The following is a 25996-nucleotide window of genomic DNA, read 5'->3' on the forward strand; positions in this document are numbered from 1 at the left end:
CTATAGAACAATGTTTCAATTTTCCCTCAATTTTCTCTGCACCAGCAGCAGAATGGGCGGTGATTGGGCTGGGTGCAGCGGTGGATTGAGTTAGTTTCGCACTAGCATTAGGTGGCTTGCAGTGGGGTTCACAGCGGCTGCGTTCACAGATGATTTGAGCAGCTGAGCTAGCGGATGATGGCTGGGTTTGGCAGACAACAGCTAGCATAGGAGGAGACGAGCAAAGAAGGTTGGGGTGGTGGGGTGGGGGCGGTCTCTGTTTGTGTGAGAACTGATAATAAATAAGATAGAATTTCAACCTATGGCATCCACTCTATAATGATTGCTCTTTATTATCAAGCCAAAACATCAATCAGTTTTAGAGATAGAATTTCAACATATGACATCTGTTCTATAATGATTGCTCTGTATCATCAAACCAAGATATCAATCGGTTTTAGGTCATAATAAATAAGATAGAATTTTAATCTATGGCATCTGCTTTATAATAATTGCTCAGTATTATCAAGTCAAGACATCAATCGGTTTTAGGTGTAAGTGGGAATTCGAACAGATCTCTTATTCTACGACAAGAAACTTTACTAATTGAGCTAATTAGAATCCACAGAAAAGCTGAAAATGTTTTATGACTATTAAACATCAGAATACATCAAAACATGGATTTCTTTGCCACAGTTGAGGTCTATGCTCATCTAGTTTTTTAATTCTTCCTCTAAGTCTAATGTTATTATTATTATTTTTTTTTTAATAACTAATATTTATTTTTTTGATAGGTAATAAGAGTAATATTATTGATAAAAGATAAAAAAGGACATAACATGGTGTTCACGATGATGAACAAGGAAAGAACAACAACCAAAAACATAGAAACAAAGAAATCAAGAGACTATTCTAAAAGAAGAAAGAAACTCTATAAATTTTTTATAACTAATATTAGCAAACCTTATGTTATTATCTATTTCTCTTTTTCCTTAAGTGATGCAGCAATTCCATTTATTCAATAATTCAACAATTACCACTCACATAAGATGTATGGAAGATGGGCAAGCAACAGCAGCAACTTTCTGAGCACGCTGTGCTTCGCTCCTATAAAGCTCCTTCATTTCTTTTTTCACACGCCTTGCTTCACGGCGTTCCTCCTTTACAGCAGCCTGCAAGCAGAAAAATCCAATGCCATTATAGTAGAAAGAGTAGAAATTAGAATATACCATCAAAATAATGTAAACCCAGGCATGATTTCTTAAATCAATAGATGCTTGAATAGACAAAGTACTGACTGCAACTTATTTCCTTCTGAAACATATTTCGTAATGGCAGTTTGCAGACAGGCAACTTATTCAATGTTTGAGGCACTGTCTATTCGAGAAATCACATAAAGTGAAACAAGCAGCAAGGAAATACCTTCCGTTCTTTCTTCTCCTCCTTTGATTCCTGACCATTAGGTTTCCTCTTCTGCGGCTCCACTTTGTTGCTACCCACATCCTTCACTTTTTCAGCAGCAGGTTTTCTACTAGGAGGTAGAAAATCCACGGGAAGCTTCTGTTTTCCTTGAAGGGATATTACATGACTTGTGGCACCCCTGGCATTGGATACAGTTTCAGCCAACTTCTTTTTCCTAGTTATTGGAGCCCCAATCTTAACAGGGTGGTTATCACAATTTGTATACGTGGAAACTATGGTTTCACAATCCCACATTTCTGATTCATCACTACTTTCTTGTTCAAGAATCATATCTTTGTCTTCATTTTCACTTTCGTTTTCATACTTCTCAGCATATTCCACAATGCGATGAATCACATCAGCAGCAGTCTCTAATAGCTCTTTACTTTTTGGTCCCTCTTTTTCCTAGTTATTGGAGCCCCAATCTTAACAGGGTGGTTATCACAATTTGTATACGTGGAAACTATGGTTTCACAATCCCACATTTCTGATTCATCACTACTTTCTTGTTCAAGAATCATATCTTTGTCTTCATTTTCACTTTCGTTTTCATACTTCTCAGCATATTCCACAATGCGATGAATCACATCAGCAGCAGTCTCTAATAGCTCTTTACTTTTTGGTCCCTTAGTATCACGCAATAAATCTGCAGGAGCCCTATATTTGCCATCAAGCTCCAAGTCATCAACCAAATTGTCACCTAGAGTATGTTTGAGCTTCTCCGCTAGGAACTCATCTTCTTCAGCTACATAACCATAATCATCATCATCAGCATCATCACTACCATATTCTTGACGTTCAAGCTGGAAAAGATAAAACACTGTGAGAAAAAGAAATCTAATAGGACAGGAGAAAGTCCATCAAACAAAGGAAGATAGTGATTCCACCGTATAATTTAAGCTAAAAGGGTAAAAAGTTTATTTTTGATAAGTAAAGAGGATAACAAGTTTTCCTCTTATTTACAAAAAAAAAAAAAAATCTGTGGTAAATGCCTCAAGACCTACTAAAATTCCCTGATACTTGTGGTTCGTGATCAAGGTAGACAATGGATACAAATTACCCAGTAATAGCAAATTCCTTTGCAGACATGTAGACTAAGGGGAAAGGGGAAATCAAAACTGTTCATGAAAAGAAAAATTTAGGTAGTTGGAACACATTTATAATATAACATAAATGAGCTAGTGATATGATAATGCTTCAAATACCCCAGGAAGAAAATTAACTGGATGATCAAGGTAGACAATGGATACAAAATACCCAGTAATAGCACATTCCTTTGCAGCCATGTAGAAAAACAGAATAAGGGGGGAAATCAAATCTCTTCATGAAAAGAAAAGTTACAGGTCGTTGGAACCCATGTATGAAATAACATAAATGAGCTAGTGATATGATAAAGCTTCAAATCCCGCAGGAAGCAAATTAACTGCACGGATGTCATCTAACTCACATAATAATCAAGGTGTAAGCACACTTAATATAATGTGTACAAAGGGAGTGCATGATTTCTAACACCAACAAATTGGGCTTAGCTTCCATACTGTATGTGAACTGCCTCATATGACTCAACATCAGCTCATCCAGCTTCCTCAACTCCTCTCAACACACACACATACAAACTGTTATATACCTATCTAAGATGACCTGCAAATATACTTTTCAATTTTTTTAGCACCTTCTTCCTTAAAGATTAAAGCTAAACCTTAAACAGATGATTTTTTTTTTTTCCTGGAATTGATTGTTCTTTTCTTCTTTTCTACTGAACAACTATTAGGCACAAGACATTAATATTTGAAATTATGCAATGTATTAGCACACCTAAAGACTTTGAATGTACAATATGACTAGTGGCAGTCCCATCAATATTATCAGCAAAGTCACATAATGTATGTGCACCACCTCAGTTAATCAGAATCAAGAATCACTACCTTATTAAATGCTTTACAATCTAAGGCTAAAGAAAATTTAAACTTTCAAGTTGTTGATGAGAAGAATTATGTAGAAAAGCCAAAAAGAAGTTCCAAACATAGATTTATAACAATGTGATTACAAAGAAATTTAGAAAACAAACAATTTTAAAAATAGGAGGAAAGAATAGGAATTAAAACAACATAGCACATTGAAATGCATCCAGAAATAAAGTGATCCAACTGGCATTTAGTGAAACTACCTTAGAGTTGGGAAACTTAAATAGTTAATTTTGATACTGTTTTTCCCCGGGGCTACATGGAAGGGCTTCTTAATTGTACCATGTGATACATAAAGTCCATTATCAGAGAAGACGTCACAATTGGAATGCCATTGGGTCGAGCAATGGATCAAATGATCAGAGCGGTTTGTGATATGTATTATGCTATCTTATTGTACCATCTTCTTCAGTTTTTCCTTTTATTCAATATACATATTGGACCATCTTGTTTTAGTATGTCATATGTATTATGCGCACTACTATTTATCTCTTCTTTGGCAAACTTAGTTTTAGACTTAGCTTACACTGATCATGCACCCTCATGTCTAATATAATAAATGAGAAATTCAACATTTTAACCAGACCCAAATATGCAATCATCTAGAAAAATAAAGAACAAAACAAGAAAAAGTAAAAATTAGAATGAAAAACAGTAAAAGAAACTCACTAGATCAAATTGCTCATCCAAAAGACGAGGGGCACGTGGCTTGTCGCCAACAATTTCATCTCCTTCTTTCACCATCTGATTTCCAACTCCATTCTGAAACACGAGGCTATCCACAACTTCTTGTTGGCCTGAAGCACCGGCTTTATCAACCTCATTTTCGGGTTTTTCCTCAATTTCCTCAACTATATTCAACCTATTATCCACCTCTTCCTCTTCTTCTTCTTCTTCAGCAAGGTTTGCCTGAACAACAAAATCCTCTTCCAAGTCCTCATCATCGGAAGCAAACTGCGACAAATCACTATCATCAAGCAATGCAGCAACTTCAGGATCAACAGCTTTCTGAAGCCTCACACCGACGGTCTTAGACGCAACACTGAAAATCGATTTTCCATTGGACTCAGCATCCCCTTCAGAAATCCGTACTCTCGAAGCATCATATGCCTAAACAAAAAAACAACACACATTCACATCAAGCTTATTCCAAAAAAAATTTCTCAGCATACAAACAGAGTAGAAAGAAAAAATAAAACCTAATCCGACCTTGACGTCACGAGGAAGCTCCTCAAGCTTCGCCTTCGGATTCTGATAATACGCGGAGCCACCACCAGTGTTCTTAATCTCTCGCAAGTGCTTCAGATAATTGTAACCGTCATCCGGAAACCCTAGCTCCAAAATCTCCTTCCTCACGCTCTCCGGCAACGGTTTCCTCGACGGCCCCGCTGCCGGAGTCCCGAAAACCCGATCATCGGCCTCGTTATCATTGTTATCCTCCGGCGCATCCGCGAATATCGAATCGGAATCGCCTTCGCCTTCGTCTTCGTACTCGCCGGAGCCGGCAAAGACGGAGACGGGGTTATTGTCGATGCGGACGAAGACTCGGTCATTACCAGGTGAGTCGTCGTAAATGGGATCGGACGAGTCGCGGGCGATTAATTGGAACGTTGCGGATTTCTTTTTGTCGATGAATTTTTTTTTCCTGCCCATTTTTTTTTTTTTTTTTAAAGTGAAATTTGGTAAATTGAAAGCAAGTGAGTGAGAATGGTTGAAGCTGCGACAAGTTTTTTTTGAGAACGAATTGAATAAACCCTAGCGGCTGTTCTGTCTAAAGAGTAAAAATAATAAGAGAAAACATACGGTCAGAGGTGGCGTAAAAGTGTTGATTTACGCCACCAATCAGTGTTTGCCACGTCACACATTTAAAGAAAAACCAATACACTCTATCACACACAATTTTAACTTACTCCGCACACACGTATCAGAGAGCAAACCTGAAGAAACAGCACCAACGCCTGACCCATTCCAATTCCACCTCCTGCTCTCATCGACCATGCAACCCGCCTCACCGCAGCGCCATTGTTAAACACACCGAAAGCTTCATAGTGGTGTGGTGGCTCCGGTGTTTTTTTTTTTTTTTTTTTGCTCCGGAAGTGACTCCATTAGCTTAATTTTCCCCTTCATAGTGGTGTGGTGGCTCCGGTGTTTTTTTTTTTTTTTGCTCCGGAAGTGACTCCATTAGCTTTCGAGGTGGCATGTGTGGTGGGGTGGGGGTGGAGCCGTGGAGGTTTGGCTTGAATGTGAGGAGGAGCGCTGTGTTTTGAATTTTGATTTTGTTTTGAATTTGATATTGTAAGCTGTTGTTGTACGTGGGTGCTTAATATTGGAAGTGAAATGGAGAGGGAGAAATGGAGAGGGTGCAGTTCACGGACAGGATTCTCTTTGCATTATATCAAGGGCCAAAAATGTGCCCCGTCATAACTTAACTCAAACCACACTTAACTAGGGTTAAAGAGTGACTGTTTCGTGCTCTGTATCTCTCTCTCTCTCTGTTTTTGCTTTTTAATTTTGTTTTGCCAGATCAAAAACTAAACTCCTATGTTCTCAAATCTCGCCGGAAATCCAACCGTTTTTTCACTCGCCAGAAAATCCAGTCGCCGTAAAAGTTGTTGTTGTTGTTACAAAAAGCAGAGCTTCGTTTTTTTGGTGAATCGGAAAAGCTGGATTCAGATCGTGAATCAAGGATGAGAAGCGTGAATAACAGGGTCGAGACTATAAACGCCGCTGCCACAGCTATCGTCTCCGCCGCGACTCGTGTCCAGCCCACCACGTATTCAGTAAGTTAAATTTTGATTGCTTTTTTGCTTTTTGGTCCTTTTCCTGTGCTTGGGAGCTGAGAAAATGGAGGAAAACGAAAGAGATATTTTTTATGTGATTCGGTTTGCTCTGTTTGGCCGGTGGGAAAATGCAAGAAAGGTAGAGAATTTTTTTTTTCTTTTTCTAGGGAAAAAGGTTGTTAGGATTAGTTCATTTCATGTTAATTATAGTTTTATTTGGCGGGTGAGATAAAAAATTGTACGGGAACTTGGATCTTATGCTTGTTTAGTTGTTTCTATTTCAAAATTAAGTTGATTAGTTAAGTAAGATCCAATTAATTACAGGTTTTGGTAAAATCCCAGTTCTTATATATTGCACAGGATTATAAATTTTAATGCTTTTTAAAAATTACTTTTGCATAAATATATGGTATATTTTTATGTTAATCATTCAATTTGCTTGGATGCTGAGAAACCAAGGGAAAGGAAAATGAAGAATATTTTTTAAAGGCAAAAATTTGATTCAGTTAGGTGGGTTTCTTGGTTTGCTCAGGAAATGATAAGTATAAATTTTGAAATTCTCTTTTGTTTTTTTTTTTTAGAAATTAAAATCTATCTTTGTACGGTAACATTCCTTATGGTTCAAGAAATTTGTTCGAGTTGTCCTTGTGCAATTCCTGTTCTGTGCATTCTATTGATTAGATTGCATTTTTTTTTTTTAAAGGTGATATGACTATAATTTGTATGTGACACACATTGCGCATTTGGCTGTAGAAAAGTAATGATGTTTTGATGATCCAGGACTTCGATTGAAAGCTGTATAGTTGTGTGTGTGAAATTCACATATCATACTCTAGGTCTAGTATTTGTCATACATTCCTATATGTTAAGTGGAATTAACTTTTCATTCAAATTGCAATGATATATGGTTGCTTAATTTTGCATTTGATGACGATTTTGGCTTGATTGAATGGGCCAAATGCTGAAATTATTTAAAGTTGGTATTGAATGTCCAACACAATGATGAAGAGGGTTGGATCTGTGCTTAAAATTGTAGTGAGGGACTGAGGGTTGTATCTGTGCCACCAGTGCATCAAACTACTCTTGTTGTGTATGTGCATATACATCCAAGTGTGTAAAAGTTTGTATGCGTGACATCTTTGAATTAAAGTTCACTAGGTGAGTCTAGCTGGGTTTCCCTCTTGGTCTCTACTGTTGTGTACTGAATGATTGTGGGTCTTACAAACCATAGAGAAAACGATATTATGTTCCATTTAAACTCGTAGTAATTCAAAATTTGTTTTTTATTTTACAGAAAAGAGGATGGGAAGTCGCGAGTATCATTTGTATCGCAACAACATTCATAGAATATTTGATGATTGGGCTTGCCTGGAGTATTTTTACCTATTGGATTTTCACTCTATTTCATATGTTGAAACCCTGCATTGTACATTATTTGAAATATATTTGCTTTATAGTTATCTATGATTAAATTTGATATGAATCTGACTAAATAATACTCAGTTTAACTATCAACTTCTAATATGACTTGCAGACTAGCAATAAATTTATGTGGCAGCTGCTAAATTCTCATACATGTACACATAATTTTTTTTTATTGTGTATAAGAATTGTGAGAGCGAAATTGAGACCTTTTAATTAGTTGATTCAGCTTGATAGCTTACATATACAATATCAAGCCTCAACAAACTTCACATTTACTATAAGTTATATAAGTATATTGAATCTAAGCTATGAGTGTCGTGCAAAGAGGCAAAAAAAAAAAGGTTGGGGGAGAAAAAGTGCTTATAACTTTTTATTTAAATTGCAATCCCCGAGCTTGGGCTTCTCAAACCTTAGAAAAAAAACATTCCAAATCATCAGCCAATGGTCCTTTCCAATCTTGTGAAAACATCACATTAGGTGTAAATACTCTACAATCGGCCCCTAATCGATAGTACCTAGTCCCATCCACCCTGACCACTTGTCATCTCTTGGATGATCCATCCTATAATCGATTTCACCAAATTTAAATTTCACCAACAATAATAGATCGATATTCCAATAAGCCTAATGATTGAATCAGATAAATTTCCTCAAAAAGAGTCACTAACAATCCTATCTTACATAAGCACTTATTATTTCTCACACACCTTTCATCACATTTATTGTGATTAATATTGTCATCTACTTGCCGCCAAGATGTGTCTTCTTGAAAGTGTCCCATCGGTTAAGCAAAGGAACTCATTTCCAACTCTAATGGCTTGTTTGGATGTTAAAAAATGGAGGGGGAGTAGAGTAGAGGGAGGGAGAGTAATTTAATTACCTTGTTTGGAAGTTTTTTAAGGAAGGAGGGGGAGGGGTTAGGAGGGGTTTGGAGGGGTTTCAACTACCTCAAACCCTCCATTTTTAATTCCTCCAAATTTGAGAGATTTGGAGGGAGAGTAGAGTACATAAATTATTAAATGTGTAAATTACCTCATTTACCCCTATTATATTAAAAAATTTACAAGGTATTTTAATGTCCAAAAAAAAAAAAAAAAGCCGTAACCCACAAAATCTCTCAACTCTCTCAGCCACAAATTTCTCTCAAGCTCTCTTGGTTCTCTCAGCTCTGTAACCCACAAGTTTCTCAAGCTCTCTCAGTTCTCTCAGTTCTCTCAGCTCTGTAACCCACAAATTTCTCTCAAGCTCTCTCAGTTCTCTTAGCTCTGTAACGCCTAGCATTCTCTCACAAAGGTAAACTCTGTTTTATAATTTCTGTTTCATGGGTTTCTTTTAAGTTCAATCAAATAACTATGTTTATAAAATTGTGATTTTATGGGGTAATAACATGTTATTTGTGGGTGGGTTTCGGATCTGAGGGCTTTTTTTCTTAAATTTAAAAGTTTCAAAGTATTGCTCATTACATGTTTGATAAAGTGCTTGAGTGAGTCTAGACTTGCATAAATTTGTATATTTTGGCTATAAATGGATCTGTGTTTCTTGTTTATTTTTATTTTGTAACTTCTTGTTTTTTGTGAATGGGTTTCTGATTTGGGTAATTTCTTTTTATTTTATGCTAAAGAGTTTGGTTGGTCTCTTTTCTAACAATAACGTGTACCATACACAAACAAACATACTTTGCCACAAACAAGAAAAAGGGGAAGAAAAATAAAATAAAAGGTGCTTATAGCTTTTTGTTTCTAAATCGTAATCCCCTGGCTTAGGTTTCGGATCCAAGCCTCTCCTATTGAGAAATTATACTATCTTCATAGTTTGTTTATCATTCCATTAAAAAACTTCTACTTGATTAAAATTACTATATTAATAGTTAATTTTTGTTTTAAAAAATTTTTTACTTAACAATTTTAAATAAATGAGAATCTTTTATAATTTATAGAAGGTGTGTAATGCAAAATTGGAGGATGCCACGCCGACTCCAGGTGTACAGCAGAATTTCGTTTTCCACATATGAAGTTACATCACGTGATGTCAAGTGTCAAAGCTCCCGCGTGCGCACGGATAAATAGCCGTTCCAATTTCATAATTCACTCATTCGGCGAAGTTGGTGCGAATGCGATTTTGAAAAAGTAAAAGGCGGTTCGGTTAAGTACATATATATATATATATATTTGAATCAGTCGCTCCCAATTTTCACTATCAAATACTGTGATATTCACATTCTAACTCCGAAGTTCAAACCAAAACAGAGTCATGGAAATGGAGATTTCGGTATTGACACCTTCACAGCGATACGCTGCGGCAGCTCTGTTTGCACTTGCAATTCACCAGTCTCAGCTCCACCAAACTCAGCCTCTGAATAGTTTGGTCACTCTGGATGAGGAGCCGATTGAAGAAGGTGTAACTGTAAGCGATGGCAAAAACGCTTCGGTTTCCGAAGATCCTCATCTTTGGGTCCACGAGAAATCTGGCTTGCTTTGGCCTGTTTTCAGGTACTCTTTTTGTTGTTTCTTTCTTTTACTATATATCTATGCTTTTTGTTATTTTTGTGAATAAATTACCAATTGTTAATATGTGAGATTTAAAAAATAGGGAGGGAGAGTGTAGACAAGTTCAGAATCATGATCTTTTAGTAAATTTAATCATTTAACTAGTTTTAAAGATTGTTAGGTCAATAGGATTTTGTGATATATACAACAACAACAACAACAACAAAGCCTTAATAGGTATATTCTATGATTGAACAATACTTTTGATTCGCTTCTCCACTTCATCTATCCTAATCTTATCCTATGATTCACATCCTTTTCAATCTCTCCATCTTTATAAATTTTTAATCCAAGATATCAAAAGTTGTTGCTCTTTTTTTATCTCTTGACCGCCAAGTCTTACCTCCCCTTCCTTTTGTTTCTACTTTTACTAAACTTACATTCTATGTACTCTGTTTTAGTAATACTTAATTAAAAGCCTTTAGATTCTAGAGCGTCTCGTCAAATTTCTAACTTGGCATTAACTCTACTTCTAGTTTCAACTTTCATCCACTGAAACTATATCATTTGCAAAAAGCATACACCAAGACAATATATATATATATATATATGTATGTATGTATGTATGTATGTATGTATTCAATTATATACATATATTTTAAATTCTTAGGAGTTTGTAATTCTAAGAATAGTTGGGAATTTTTGTATGAATATGGACAGGTTTCTTGAAGTGGATGACCAAGCCTGGCAAGGGTTAAAGGAAACTGCAGGAACTTCTTCACAAGTCCGGCATCACGTTGGAGCAGTATGTCTCTTCTGTGAACTATTTAAGGATTAAAGAAAGTTTTCTGACTAAAAAAAATTATTAACATAAAAAAGGAAGAAAAGTAGGTTTTTATTTCTTCTAAGGCAATGAATGCTCGATTTGTTATAAGAGAAATGGCTTTTTGACTGCTGGTTACTTCAATTCTGCCGATTAATGATAATCGGTATTAAAGTGGATTGGTTTCCAATAATAGTGTGTGTGTGTGGTATTCTCTATCATGCTTTCTCATAAATCTTGAGGAGCTTATGCCCTTGGCTGAAGCATTGACATCCTAGCACTTGTTCTCCAATGTGGATATGTGCTTATCCTTAGTTCAACTTACTTTCATTGATGTTAATGTTATGGCTCCTGATTACATTATAATGAGCATTTATTTGAATTTTTTATTATGTGAAAGAGGTGTCCTAGCAAACAAAGACAAATTGGAGTTGATTACTATTTATGTCAATTTGAATTGTGCTTGATTTGATGGCTTTCCATTAATTAGAGAAATTAAATAAGTATGTCACCAGAAACTTCATGACACTATGATTCATTGTGGATTATGAGTTCTTTCCTGGTTGCTTGTTCAATTTACAATTAGCAGAGAGCAAGCCAGTGGCTTGGTATACTTCATAGCTCCTCTAGTCAAGAAAATTATGTCTTATTGACCTACAAATAAATCATTTTTTCAAATTTATTTATTTTTCATCACGTTTTTGGCTTGACCCTTTGCTATATCTCATTTTTTGTTGAATACGACATTCATTTTATTTTCAGTTCTTGACGTTACTCTCAGAAGCAAGTGATGGACCTTCTTCAGAAAAATCTGATAAGGAACTAGCTTTGACAAAAGCTGTTGATGCTATGGTGCTTAGTATGGAGAGCCTTCCTCCTTCCTATGAGGAAAACAATGGGAGTCGTGAATATGAAATCAAATGCCGCAAGAAATATTCCAATTCTGAGACAGAATCAATCTCTGATGTGGCTGGAGACCCTTATGAAAACACACAGAAGACAAGGTCCCAGACTTCTTCTGGAGAAAAAGCTTCTAATGAATCTATAGGTGAAGCTTGTGAGAAACCTGTGGAAGAGGGAACACTGATCAGCTATCAGAGGAAAGTGACAGTTCTTTACATGCTACTTTCAGCTTGTGTTGCAAAGAACACTGAAGATGAAAAGAGATGTTCTCAATTAGGAAAGGGCTATGATGCTCGGCATCGTGTGGCTTTAAGGTTGCTGGCAACATGGCTTGGTGTCAAATGGATAAAAATGGTTAGTCTACTTGAACTATTTATTTACTGTAACCTCCCTTTAATTGGTTAAACTTCTAGGTAGTTTTTGCTCTTTCATGACAAACTAGCCTCTTATACTTCAAACAAGAATGTGCGTGCATGTGTGCATTAATAATGTTTTATTTTACTTCTGAGCTGACCTACAATATTAGTCATTTTATTTCAGAAGTTTTTCCATGTGCCATTTTTGAAAACTTTGGTCTTTAACAGGAAGCCATGGAGATAATAGCTACTTCCTCTCTAATGGCTTCTGAGAAAGATGAAGGAGCAGAGGAAAAAAAANCCTGCGATTGGAGCTAGTGAATTTGCTGCTGCAGCAAGTGCCACAGGATCTCTAGCTGGTTCTGCTGCTGTTGCTGCATCATTTGGAGGTATGTAAAATGGAATTTCTTTTCTAAAATTTGTGATTAACTATGAAGTGCTATAGGATAAGAGGAAACAAATTTCTTCTTTAGATAGTTTTTGCTTTTGGCTTTTTCCATTTAAACGGAAAATGTGTTGTGATCATAAATTTAATGACAATCTTATATTGGATGCCATCTTCATTTGTTTATTTGTATAATGTTTTAACTGCTGCTGTAACTGATCCAAAATATGAAGTAAGAAAATTACAAAGTGCCCAATCTAGCTATTCATGTTTTTTAAGACTGTCAGTTTACAAAAAATTTGCCACCGAATGTATGTGTTTGCATGTGTGTATGAGAGAGAGAGAGAGAGAGAGAGAGAGGACTTAGTTTGATTCTGTGATGTTTGCAAACAGCCTGGTAAGGGTCACAGTCCTAAATAATACCAATTTACACGGTAATAGTGGTTGTTAGAAAAGATAAAACATAACTTTTAATTAATACAATAGAAAAGGCAAGACCAAATTTTGACACCATGATAAAGTGTGGGAAAATATAAATAAGAAAATAAAGAAGAAAGCGATGGCAGAAAGAGAAAGAGAGAGAATGTATGAAATCGACATGGTTCGGCCTTATAGGCCAATAGCAAATGGCTCATTGATGGGTATTTATAGTAGACTTTCTAGAGACTAACAATACTTAAAATACAAATAGAATTAGAATTACTTTGCTTGTACGCCAAGTAAGGCTATGCTTACTTTTCTTGCTCTCAAAGTAGAATTAGATATAGTAAACCTAGACTAAAGTTATAGTCAAGTTTGGGCCTTGATATTTTTAACTGTGGTAATCTATGCAATGGCTAAATCTTGATGTTGTGAAGTTTGCATACAATCTTGCAGAATCATAACCCTATACAAAACCAATCTATGCACTATGTTAGTTAAGGACAGAGACTTCAAAGGATTCTACAACTTAAACCAGTGCTTTGTTTGGAGTATAATGTGTATGTGACTGTGGAAAAGCAAGTTTAGGAACATCCTCAAGCATTGCTTCTACATCTTAAAATTGAAAGAGAAAAAACAGTGTACAAGGATAAAGCCACTCATACTTTTTGCATCACAGTCGCTGGATCTGGCCTTTCAGGGACTAAAATTAATGGCTACAAGAATTGGATGCATTGAAGAGTTTGAGTTCAAAGTAGTTGGAGGAAATCATAACCAAGGCGTGAGTCCCTTTATCATTTTATCTGTATTTTTTTCTCTAGGGGGAGAGTGTTTTAAGCCTATTTCAAGCAGGTCCCTCATTGGAATGATGATACAGCCAATACTTTTTCAAGTATTGAATGTTGTCTATGCTCACTGCTCACAATTATTAACATAACTTTTTTCCCCCAACGACTAGCAGTTGGAATTTTGGTTTTAGGACTGGTTATTGATGTAGAAGATTTTATAAGACCTTGGGAAGGTCATTATGATAACTTGGAGAGGTATGAAACATATTATTACCACATTATCTGAAAAATAGAACCAGTATTCTTTACTAAGGTTGGAAATTTGTATTTCCAGAATTTGATGTAGGCTGGCAGTTTCACATGTATTTTCACCCCCCACTTGCCACCCCTCCTTTTATTGGTCTCTTACCTTTGGTTTTTGTCAAAATCTCTGATCTTTCCATTTTATATCCTTTGGTTTCATGACCAAGGATTTGCCACTTATGATCAATTGATTTTATGTGGTTTCATATGATGCATCATTAATTTATTCTTAATCTAACTTTTAAAAGATCTTTTGGTTCTTCACAAGTGGTTTTTCCACTAGAGACTTCCATTGCCTAGAAAACAGATCCTCATCTCTTTGTATTGCAATTCGGGATTGGCTTACTTCAAGTATTGTCCTGAACCTTATAACTCTCACTACTGATGATTGTCTATAGGTTGCATTTCAATGACTGACAAAATTTTCTCCTTTTGCAGGAGTTGCATTGTAGTTAATGAAACAAGGTGCCATGATGACCGTACTAAGCACACTTGTGGCGGCATTGGCTTTGCCAGCTACATTAATCACAACATCTGATCTTATAGACAGCAAATGGGCAATTGCTGTGGACAGGTTTGTTATCTTTTGTTTTGTTTTTTATTTTTGACCTAGGGAAGACCTACTTATCAAGATGGAAGATATAGGAAAGTAGTCTTGAGTTTCAATATATGCATATTATACACACAGGCAACAGTGTGTTGAGTGGTGAGCTTCATTTATGTGCACAACATTGGAATTTCACTAATGCGCTGGTTTTCTTGACCAAAAATAATGAATTTGGAATACCTATTTCTTCCGAGAAGGGATGATTTGCCCACTGTACCATGATGCTCTGGACTGTACATGATTTTTTCATCAAGTAGCCATACGCAAGTAGTTTTTTTTTTTTGGGTTGGGGGGGGAGGGGGGGTGGTGATATAATTGGATGACATTCGTTACACATGACATCCCAATTCAGTGAACAGGGTCATCCAGAAGTTGCAAAATGCTCCTGGTAATTCTAGAAAAAACTAGACGTACTTGCTATCAGAGAAGTGCACATTATACGGCAGTTGTTTTTTTAGTTAGTCTTCAAATCTGGCGACATTCTTCATGGTCTTTGCATGTGTACATTGAATCAGTCTCTTAAATTTTAGCATTCTCACTATCAGGAACACAAGTTTGAAATATTAGTAATAAGCATGAGTGATTACTGAGAATCCTAGTTTCCCTCTCAATTTAATTCTAGCCTCTCCTTTCTTTTNTTTTTTTTTTTTTTTTTTTTTGAGCAAGTGTATCTGAGTTGAGTTGTCTGTATGGATGTGTTTGTGTGTGAGTTTGTTTGTGTGCATATGAGGAAAAGAAGATGAGGAGGAGCTGAGGTTGTTGAGCACGGAGAAGAGAGAGAAAAATTGGGGCGAACAGATAATATTATTTTAATATATACACGAGCTACAGTACCTGTGTAAATATACACGGGTACTATAGCTCATGGAAAAATATGGCCGATTTTACAAATTTTTACACCCACTGATGTGGGTGTTTTTTTGCTCAAAATGTGTAAAATTTACACTGTATATGTATTTTAGAAGACTATACCTGAGCTGATGTGAATGCTCTAATGGTTCCTTTACTGATACTTAAGGAGATATCCTAATTTCACATGACTACATCATTGTTACTTTCTTATGTTGCCTTTTAAATAACCGCAAGAATACAAACGTCTTGTGTTGGATATTTTTATAAAAAATATTATATTTATTTTAATTCTCATTTATGTGTATCAATTATCCCTTAATGTCAAATAAGTTGATTGCTAAATTTTGAAATTCAAATATAATTCAAAATTTGAATAGCTTTTGTCAATGGTTTTAATCAGGAAACTTATAAACATTAACGTGATATTAATACCATAATTGCCAGCATATTTGGTTTTATTACAAATATATACTTTCCATTCTAAACGTTTTGTATTCAAACATCTTTATTTGAATATGATATAATAACGTTATATATGGAAGATATTTCAGCACTTAAATGTACAGCTATTGCTGAATTATTTTATGTTATAATAAGTTACCATATATACACAAGCGTTTACTATTTGGTTTAAGGAAAGTCAAAAACAAATGGCAATATTTATGCATATTTGAAATTGTATTATACGGTTTGGCCTTTAATCTTCAGCCACTTTATGGGACATTTAGGGTCTGTTTGGATGGAGGAGTGGAAAAGTGGGAGGGTGGAAAAGTGAGATGATGGAAAATACTTAGTTTTCCCTCTAATGTGTTTGGCTGAAGGAGTGGAAAAGTGGGAGGGTGGGAGGGTGGAAAACTCTTTTGTTTGGTTGGAGAAGAAAAGTGAAAGGATAGAAAATAAAGTTTGTATAAAGTTACCATTATATCCAATTTAGGTAAAACAAAAATAATACATTATATTTTATTAAAAAAATATGTATATCGTCTTTTACCTCAAAAAAAAAAGTATGAATGATTTCTTCATTAAAAAAACTAAAATAAAAAGAGGATAAGAAGTTCAAGTACCCAAAACTTTTTTTTCAAAAAATAAAAAACCAAAACAATTTTTTTTTATATCAAAAAATAAAAAATCCAAAACAATTGAAAAAAGAAAGGGTGTTGTACGAACACAAAAGAAAAGAACTAAAAAAAGAAAAGAAAAAAAAAAGAAAAAAAGACAAGGAGTCAAGGACCTAACTCACAAGAGGAGGGGGTAAATATGTAATTTTAAGTGTTAAGCCCCCCTTTCTCTCTTTTCTTCCCAATTTTCCTCCCAAATTGGGAGGAAAAAATTTTGTGGGCTTAGTGGATTTTTTTCTTTAGCATTTTCTATCCTCTATGTTTTCTTTCCTGTACCAAACAGGGGAAAACATCATTTTCTCAATTGTTTTCCTCTCTTCATTTTCCACCCTTCCTATTTTCACTCCAACCAAACGGAGTGTTAATGTCATAGCATCATGATTTTTTCTTTTCTTGTTCTCAATGTACAAAAGGTTGGCAAAGACAACCTCTTAGTCTTGATATCCGGTCTATATTATATTATATTATATATATATATATATATAAAAATAAAGAAAGCCATTGATTATATATATTAATTTCAATAACTTTATGACCATTTAATTGATATCAAAACCTTTTGATTGTTTGGCTAAGGACAAGTAATAGGTCCGGCTATATATATATATATATATATATATGGAAAGAAATAAAAGTTTTAGATACACATTATTTTTGAATTACAAAACTGAAAACTTTTCAAAAACAATTTTTTATCGTCATAAACACTTACCATCAATTGCTTTTTACTAATAAAAAAATATATTCTATCTTTTACAAAATTTTCTGGGAAAAGAAAGTACTATAGAGAGTATATCCTACGAGCAGTGTAGGCACACAAGGATAATCAGCAAAGGTGGATGGGTTATTGTATCCTGGGGGCAATGTGCAGAAATTATTTGTCTAACTACATCGGATATACCGTAGACGGCACGATTTGTCTCAAGACAGTGACTTGGTCCACGCCTCGCCTCATCTCTACTACATTTTTTTTGGTAATATCAAATTGTGTAATTTCCCAGGAAAATTCAAGTATTATCTCTCCTTTATTTCCAACAATTTGAGACAAAATCGTTATGGAGAACACAAAATCATCCTTGGAAAATGGTAATGTTATGTCTAATTCCTCTGGAGTGGGTGGTCTTAATAAGCCATTCCGCTTCCGTGGTGTTAACTTTAAGAGGTGGAGACAAAAGACTTTATTCTATCTTACTCTCTTGAATGTGGCTTATGTGTTAACTAAGAAAAAACCAAAGAAAAAGAAATTTGAACAATTGACTGAAGAAGAACTTTCTCAACATGAAAAAGATGTTAAGAAATGGGATAAGGATCATCTTTATTGTAGAAATTATTTACTTAATTGTCTTTCTAATAATTTGTATGATTATTATGATCAAGCTTACAAATCAGCCAAAAAGATATGGAAGGCATTGAATCAAAAATATGATACAGAAGAAGCTGGATCCAAGAAATATGCATGTAGCCGATTTTTCAGGTTTCAGATGGTTGAAGGCAAGTCCGTGGTGGAACAATCCTATGAACTCCAAATGATTTCACAAGATAATCGATCTGAAGGCATTCGAGTAGATGAACAAAGGCAAGTTTCAACCATCATTGACAAGCTGCCTGAATCTTGGAAGGAGTTTGCCAAAGTCCTGAGACACAAGTAAAAGGAACTCTCCATTGAATCCTTTATCACTCGTTTAAGAGTGGAGGAAGAGGCAAGGAACCAAGACAAAGTTGTTGAACTCCATGGAGCAAATGGTCCTAAGGTAAATTTTATCTCTTCAAATGAAAGCAGGTCAAAAGCCAATGCAAAAAATAATGACTATGTAAGGCCTAAGAAAAGAAATTTCAAACGTAGGCCAAATGGAAATCAGCCTCAACATAAGACCCACTCTAATCAAAGAAAGAACCAAGCACACCATCCTAAGCATGCTCCAAATAATGGCAACCACACTAATAATAGCAATTATGCATGTTTTGTATGTGGAAAGCTTGGACATGGGCCTATAGCTCAAGCCAATGTCATTGAAGAGCCTCTTGTGGCTATGGTTACCAAGATTAATATTCTCAAAGGCTTAGGAGGGTGGTGGATTGATTCTGGGGCAACCAGACATGTTTGATATGATAAAAATTGGTTCAAGACCTACACCATCTTGGATGAGAAAAAGAAAATTATGCTTGGTGATTCTCATACCATTGAAGTTGTGGGTATTGGAGAGGTGCTTTTCAAATTTACTTCTAGGAAAGAAGTCACTCTCAAAGATGTCTTTCATGTTCCTGACATTAGAAAGAATCTAGTTTCTAGTTTTTTGTTGAATAAGGCTGGTTTCAAACTAGTCTTTGAAGCTGATCAATATGTACTCTCTAAAAAGAGCATGTTTGTTGGCAAAGGCTATGATTGTGATGACATGTTTAAACTTAATGTTGAGATGAATGAAAATTCAAGTTTTGCTTATATTGTTTCTTGTGTGAATGTTTGGCATGGTAGATTATGTCATATTAATAATAAATATATGAAAAATATGAGTGGTTTAGGTTTAATTCCTAAACTTGAAAATGAACTTGAAAAATGTGAAATTTGTAGCATGACTAAAATTACTCAAAAGCCTCATAAATCAGTTGAAAGAAATACTGAATTACTAGAACTTATTCATAGTGATATTTGTGAATTTGAAGGACATTTGACACGTGGAGGTAATCGGTATTTTATAACCTTTATAGATGATTTTTCAAAATATTCATATGTCTATCTTATGAAAAATAAAAGTGATGCTTTTGAAAAATTATCAATTTTCTTAAAAGAAGTTGAGAATACTTTTGATAAAAAGGTTAAAAGGTTTAGAACTGATAGAGGAAAAGAATATGATACTCTTGGTCTTAATAATTATATTCAATCTCTTGGTGTTGTTCATGAGACTACTGCCCCTTATTCTCCATCTTCTAATGGAGTAGCTGAACGTAAAAATAGGACTCTTATAAATTTAACTAATGCTATGCTTGTTAGTTCTGGGGCTCCTAAATATTTTTGGGGTGAAGCTGTTTTAACTGCAAATTTTGTTTTAAATAGAGTACCTCATAAAAAGACTTTTTTAACTCCTTTTGAATTATGGAAAAAATATAAACCAAATCTGAATTTTTTCAAAGTTTGGGGTTGCTTAGCATATGTGAGGCTACCTGATCCCAAAAGACCTAAACTTGGGGTAAAGGCTTCTACATGTGTATTTTTGGGTTATTCTTTATATAGCACAACTTATAGATTTTATGATATTGATAATAATACAATAATTGAATCTAGAGATGCAATTTTTCATGAAAATAAATTTCCATTTAAACATAAAAATAGTGGGGGTTTTGAACAACAAGAGAAATTTGAATGTTCAACATCTAAGTCAAGAGATATTAATGAATATGAGATTGAACCTAGGAGGAGTAAAAGACCTAGAATTGAAAAGGATTTTGGTCCTGAATATTATGTGTATAATTTACAAGGTGACCCTACTTCTTTAGAAGAAGCTTTATCTTCTCCTGATTCAGGTTTTTGGAAAGAAGCCATCAATGATGAGATGGATTCTATTATATCTAATAATACTTGGAAACTTGTAGATTTACCTCCAGGTTGTAAAACAATTGGATGTAAATGGGTACTTAGGAGAAAATTAAAACCTGATGGATCTATTGAAAAATTCAAAGCAAGGCTTGTAGCTAAAGGTTTTAAACAAAAAGAAGATATTGATTTTTTCGATACTTTTTCTCCTGTTACTAAAGTTACATCTATTAGATTATTGATTGCTATAGCAGCTATTCATAATTTGATGATACATCAAATGGATGTAAAAACGGCATTTCTAAATGGTGATTTAGAAGAAGAAATCTACATGGACCAACCAGAAGGTTTTACAATGCCAGGTAATGAGCACAAGGTATGTAAATTATTAAAATCTTTATATGGTCTAAAACAAGCACCTAGACAGTGGCATGAGAAATTTGATCAATGTTTGCTTTCTAATGGTTTTAAAACAAATGAAAGTGACAAATGTATATATTATAAAACTTTTGATGATGCTCATGTTATAATTTGTTTATATGTTGATGATCTTCTAATTTTTGGTCCTAATATGGATATTATAAATGCTGCCAAAATGCTTCTTAAAAATAATTTTGATATGAAAGATTTAGGAGAAGCTAATGTGATTCTTGGCATGAAAATCTCTAGAACTTCAAATGGCATATTTGTAGATCAATCTCATTATATAGAAAAAATTTTGAAAAAATATAATTACTTTGATTGTAAGCTTGCAAGTATTCCTTTTGACTCTAGTGTGCATCTTTTTCCTACTAAAGATGAAAATGATATTTACAATCAAAAGGAATATGCTAGTATTATTGGTAGTCTTAGATATGCTACTGATTGTGCTAGACCTGATATTGCTTATGCCGTAGGAGTTTTAGCAAGATTTACTAGCAAACCTAATTTTGAGCATTAGAATGCCATGACTCAATTAATGAGATATTTAAAAAGAACTGCGCACTATGGTTTGCTATATCAAAGATATCCTGCTGTTCTTGAAGGATATAGTGATGCTAGTTGGAACACCTTATTAGGTGATTCTTTGTCTGTCACTGTCTATGTATTTACAATAGGTGGTGGAGCAATAAGTTGGAAATCTAAAAAACAACAGATTAGTGCTGAATCTACCATGGAGACAGAATTAATTGCCTTATCTTCAGCTAGTAAAGAAGCAGATTGGTTACAAGATTTATTGTATGAAATTCCCATGTGGGAGAAACCTATTTCACCCATCTTAATTCATTGTGATAGTACTGCCACTATTGGTAGAGTGCGCAATAAATACTATAATGGTAAATCCAGATCTATTAGAAGAAAACACAGTATTGTGAGATCATACATAAACAATGATACCATAAATGTTGATTATATTAGTACAAATGATAATATTGCAGATCCATTAACTAAAGCTCTAGCTAGAGAAAAGATCTGGATAGCATCAAGGGGGATGGGACTTAAGCCCAAAGAAGAATAAACTACCTATGAGGATACCTTACCTAGGGACTGGAGATCCCAAAAACTAGGTTCAACGGGAATAACTAATCATAAAGTAGTTTGATTAACATGCACTAAATATATGTATGAGTGATAATAGTCATGTCCCTCCCTATGGTGTGCGTGCATGTATCTTGTAACGTTATTTATGATGCGTTTTTATTTATTAAAAAAAAAAAAACTCTTAATGTGGACTATAGCTCTTATGAGTGGGATGTTAGAGTTACAAGAACATCCTTGATAGCCACACCTAAGTGAGCATGGAAGTGAGGCCGCTTCCTTTGAGAATGGGGCTACTTCTCTAAATAGCTCATGGATGCTGGGATAAAGCACAAGCCCGTAATGTGCTGGCTTAGAAGCTCGTAGTAGAGTATTCGAATATTATGTGTGTGATGTAATATTTTGTATCCATAGAAAAAGTTATAGTTCAAGACTTAGATCACTATTAACTTTGGAACAATGTTGCTAAAACACTAAATGAGGGTTCAAGCCATTGGCACTCCCATTATGCATAATGTTCTACTTAACCCAGAAAATTTTCTTATATATATATATATATTTACCTATTTATTTTTTTATAAAAATAAGTGGGGGATTGTTGGATATTTTTATAAAAAATATCATATTTATTCTAATACTCATTTATGTGAATTGAGGAAATCAATCAATTATCCCTTAATGTTAGATACGTTGATTGCTAAATTTGAAATTCAAATATAGTTCAAGATTTGAATAGCTTTTGTCAATGGTTTTAATCAGGAAATTTATGAATATTAATGTGATATTAATATCAAAATTGCCAGCATATTTGGTTTTATTACATATATATATATATATATACTTTCCATTCTAAACGTTTTGTATTCAAATGTTTTTATTTAAATATGACATAATAACGTCATATATAGAAAGTTTTTAGCACTTAAATGTACAACTATTGCTGAATTATTTTATGTTACCATATATACACAGATGTTTACTATTTGATTTAATGGAAAGTGGTCAAACAACTAGGTATTTTTTGTAACATATATTTAGAAAGAAAACTTTTGAAAAGGTATTGTAATAATGGCCATTAAATGCTTGGCATTATGATCCTTTCTTTTTTTGTTCTCATCGGACAAAAGGTTTTGACCGATTTATAATATATATATATATATATATATATAAAGAAAGCTATTGATCACACATTGATTGCAATAATTTTTTGATCATTTAAAGTTTTAAAGATAGCAAATGATTTTTATTTTTTGGCTAAGGACAAGCAACATGTCTGGCTCTATATATATGGAAAGAAATAAAAGTTCCAAATATATACATTTTTATTTTTGAATTACAAAGTTGCAGACTTTTCAAAAACAATTTTTTATTATCCTAAACACTTACCATCTATTACTTTTTACTACTCACAAAAATATTCTATCTTTTACAAAATTTTCTAGGAAAAGAAAATATTATAGAGAGCTTATATCCTACGAGCAGTGTAAGCGGTGGTTGGGTTGTTGTATTCTGGGGGCAATGTACAAAAACTATTTGTCTAACTACATCAGATATACCGTAGATGGCACGATTTGTCTCAAGATAATGACTTGATTCACACCTCATCTCTGCCATCTCTTTTGATAAAATCAAATTGTGTAATTTTCAAGAAAAATTCAAGTATTATCTCTCCTTTATTTGCAACAGGGATTGCAAGGAAACAGGTAGGAAAATTTCATGTTAATTTAAAAATATATTTGTGAGATTGTTGGTATCATCCCTAGCTTCTCCATGCATGGTCCAGGCTTGTAACACTCATAGGTTTCTCATTGAGGGCGCGAGTAATTTTTAAATGTCTCCATTGTTTGGCCAATGCAGAAGGAGATAACGGTAGTGTTCACTCTGCTTCATGTTTGTTGATAGATGGGATTGTTGTTTCAAATTTGTTGATAGATGGGATTGTTATTTGAGTGAAGTTCTTTTTTGTTATATTTTTGTAGCTGGACTTGTAGAACGAGTTGTTCTTCTTGGAGCACCAGTTTCAATTAAAGATGAAAATTGGGAGGAGGCTAGAAAGGTAGTTGGCTGCGTTTGTGATTTCTTGATTGGTTCATTGAGTTGTTCTTCTTGGAGCACCAGTTTCAATTAAAGATGAAAATTGGGAGGAGGCTAGAAAGGTAGTTGGCTGCGTTTGTGATTTCTTGATTGGTTCATTGTACAAGCTTTTCTATACTGCTGTTTTTTTTTTTTTCAAGAGGTTGGTAGTGGTCCGTTGTACTAGAGCTTGGTAGTGGTTTGCAGATGGTTGCTGTCAGATTTGTGAATGCTTATTCCACAACCGACTGGACTCTTGGCATTATTTTCCGTGCAAGGTATATAGGTCATTCACATGTAAATTTGGATATTGTTTTTGTGAAGGAGGATATTTTAGTAGCTCTTATATTATCAGCAAACATGAGAAGAAAATATTGTGCTTGTTTCAGATGCTTATATATTGCTTGTGAAAATAGAAAGACAAAAATAAATGTGGTTTAGATTTATGTTCTAGACTAATTAGAGTTAAAAGACTTGCAATACAAGTAGAATCAAGATTTCTTTGCTTGCACACCAAATATGATTGGACTAGGATCTTTTTTCCTTGTACACCAAGTAGGGTTGGACTTGGGCCTTGACTAGAAATTTTCCTAGTTCCTTGATATCTTAAATACTGCCCGTTGTTTTTATAATAAAATTATGAATTATGCCTCACCTAGTTATTACTACTTGGGAGATGATTAGTTAATTATAGACAAAAGTATACTTTTGGCCCTTAAAATTCTAGGGTTGTTTTCATTTTGGCCCTTTATGTTTGATTTTGTTATCATATTGGCCATATTATCCATTTCTGTTAATAATCTGGTGATACGACAATATATGAGGTGATGTGGCTTAATGGACACCATTTATTTGGTACTTAACGTTCAAATTACTAAGTGAATTGGATTGTAGGCCAATATGAAAACGGAATCAAATATGAAGAGTTAAAATGAAAATTTTGGAACGCAAGGGCTAAAATGAAAATAACCCCCAACTTTAAGGGCCCAAAGTGTACTTGAATCTTAGTTATATGAAATAGATTGCCAACATAATTAATATGTATCTGCTGGGAATTTCTTAAACCCTATGGTTTATTGTTATAGACGAGGAACTCCCACCATTTATAATGGTAGCCTATTATTATTATTTTCAAGTTACGTGATACCCTGAATTACTGCATCTGATGCACTGTTATTTGCCTCCTCTACCTCTTTTAATTAGCACTATCTTTGAATTCAATACTTATATAGAACTAAGAGGTTTTACATGTACAGTTTACTTTCTCAAGGATTAGCTGGTATTCAACCTGTTGATGTACCTGGGATTGAGAATGTACGTACTTTGTTTCCTATCTTTCTCATTGAGTATTGTAATTCATGCTCATATTTTGCTTTATCAATACTGATGATTCTTCCATTGGTTTTGCAGGTTGATGTAACAGAAATCATAGAAGGCCACTATTCTTATCTCTGGGCCACAAAACACATCCTAGAGCAGCTTGAACTAGATTGTTACTACCCCTGTCACATCAGTTTATAAATTTTTTTTCCTAAAATTTGTATTAGCTTTAGCATGTTTCATACATAGTTTTTTTTTTCTTTTTTTTTCTTTTGTTGTGTGTGTGGAGAAAATGCTAAACTTAATACAAATTTTATTACAAAAAACTTACAAACTGATGTAACAATGAGGTAGCACCTTCAACAAAATAATAAATGAGTATTGAATTACTTCATTGGTGACATATCAATTTGTAGGACTTATATAATAAAACTTGTAATATACTAGTATAACTCTAATATTTTACGCCTTCTTAAAATTGGGATAAAATATACACCTAACTCAAACTTTTTCTTTAATTAAAAAAAAATAAAATAAAACTTACCGCCCAATATTTGGGGGTTGTGGAATCCTCTTAAGTCTCAACTACTATCTGTGTAAGGATGACGAAAATGCCTTGCCTCACTTTACTCACCGTGCCCTGAGCCTGTTGAGTAATAAGGCTCTAGGTGAAAAAATTGAATTAGTAGATTTTTAGGCAATTTATTAAAAGCCTCGAAAACTAAATCAGCAAATCAGTAAAACAAGCCATCCAAGGCCAGAAAAGTAAAACAATGGAGCAATGAAAATAGTCATCAAAGTTTGAATAACTGAATCAACATAGGGGTTGAGCCAGCCATCAAAGTCCAAAAATTGAATCAGCATAGGTTTCGAGCAAGTCAAAGTCCTAGGGCTGTAAACAAACCA

The 25996-nt window shown here is 34.2% G+C and overlaps 1 protein-coding gene and 1 pseudogene across 1 annotated transcript; one reads left to right on the plus strand and one right to left on the minus strand.

The window, feature by feature from the left end:
• Window positions 1-1019: 1019 nt before the first annotated feature.
• LOC112035796 (uncharacterized) lies at window positions 1020-5461 on the minus strand. Its single transcript, XM_065775783.1, has 5 exons — window positions 4614-5461; window positions 4074-4514; window positions 2078-2243; window positions 1402-1838; window positions 1020-1151 (listed from the first exon to the last, which is right to left on the minus strand). The coding sequence occupies exons 1-5, from the start codon at window positions 5055-5057 to the stop codon at window positions 1020-1022; spliced, it is 1620 nt and encodes a 539-aa protein (XP_065631855.1). The 5' UTR covers window positions 5058-5461.
• Window positions 5462-5520: 59 nt separating this feature from the next.
• On the plus strand, window positions 5521-25344 carry LOC112035793 (uncharacterized; annotated as a pseudogene).
• Window positions 25345-25996: the final 652 nt, after the last annotated feature.

The sequence above is a fragment of the Quercus suber genome, unplaced genomic scaffold (genome assembly GCF_002906115.3).
Source record: "Quercus suber isolate HL8 unplaced genomic scaffold, Cork oak 2.0 scaffold_8, whole genome shotgun sequence".
Taxonomy (NCBI): Eukaryota; Viridiplantae; Streptophyta; class Magnoliopsida; order Fagales; family Fagaceae; genus Quercus; species Quercus suber.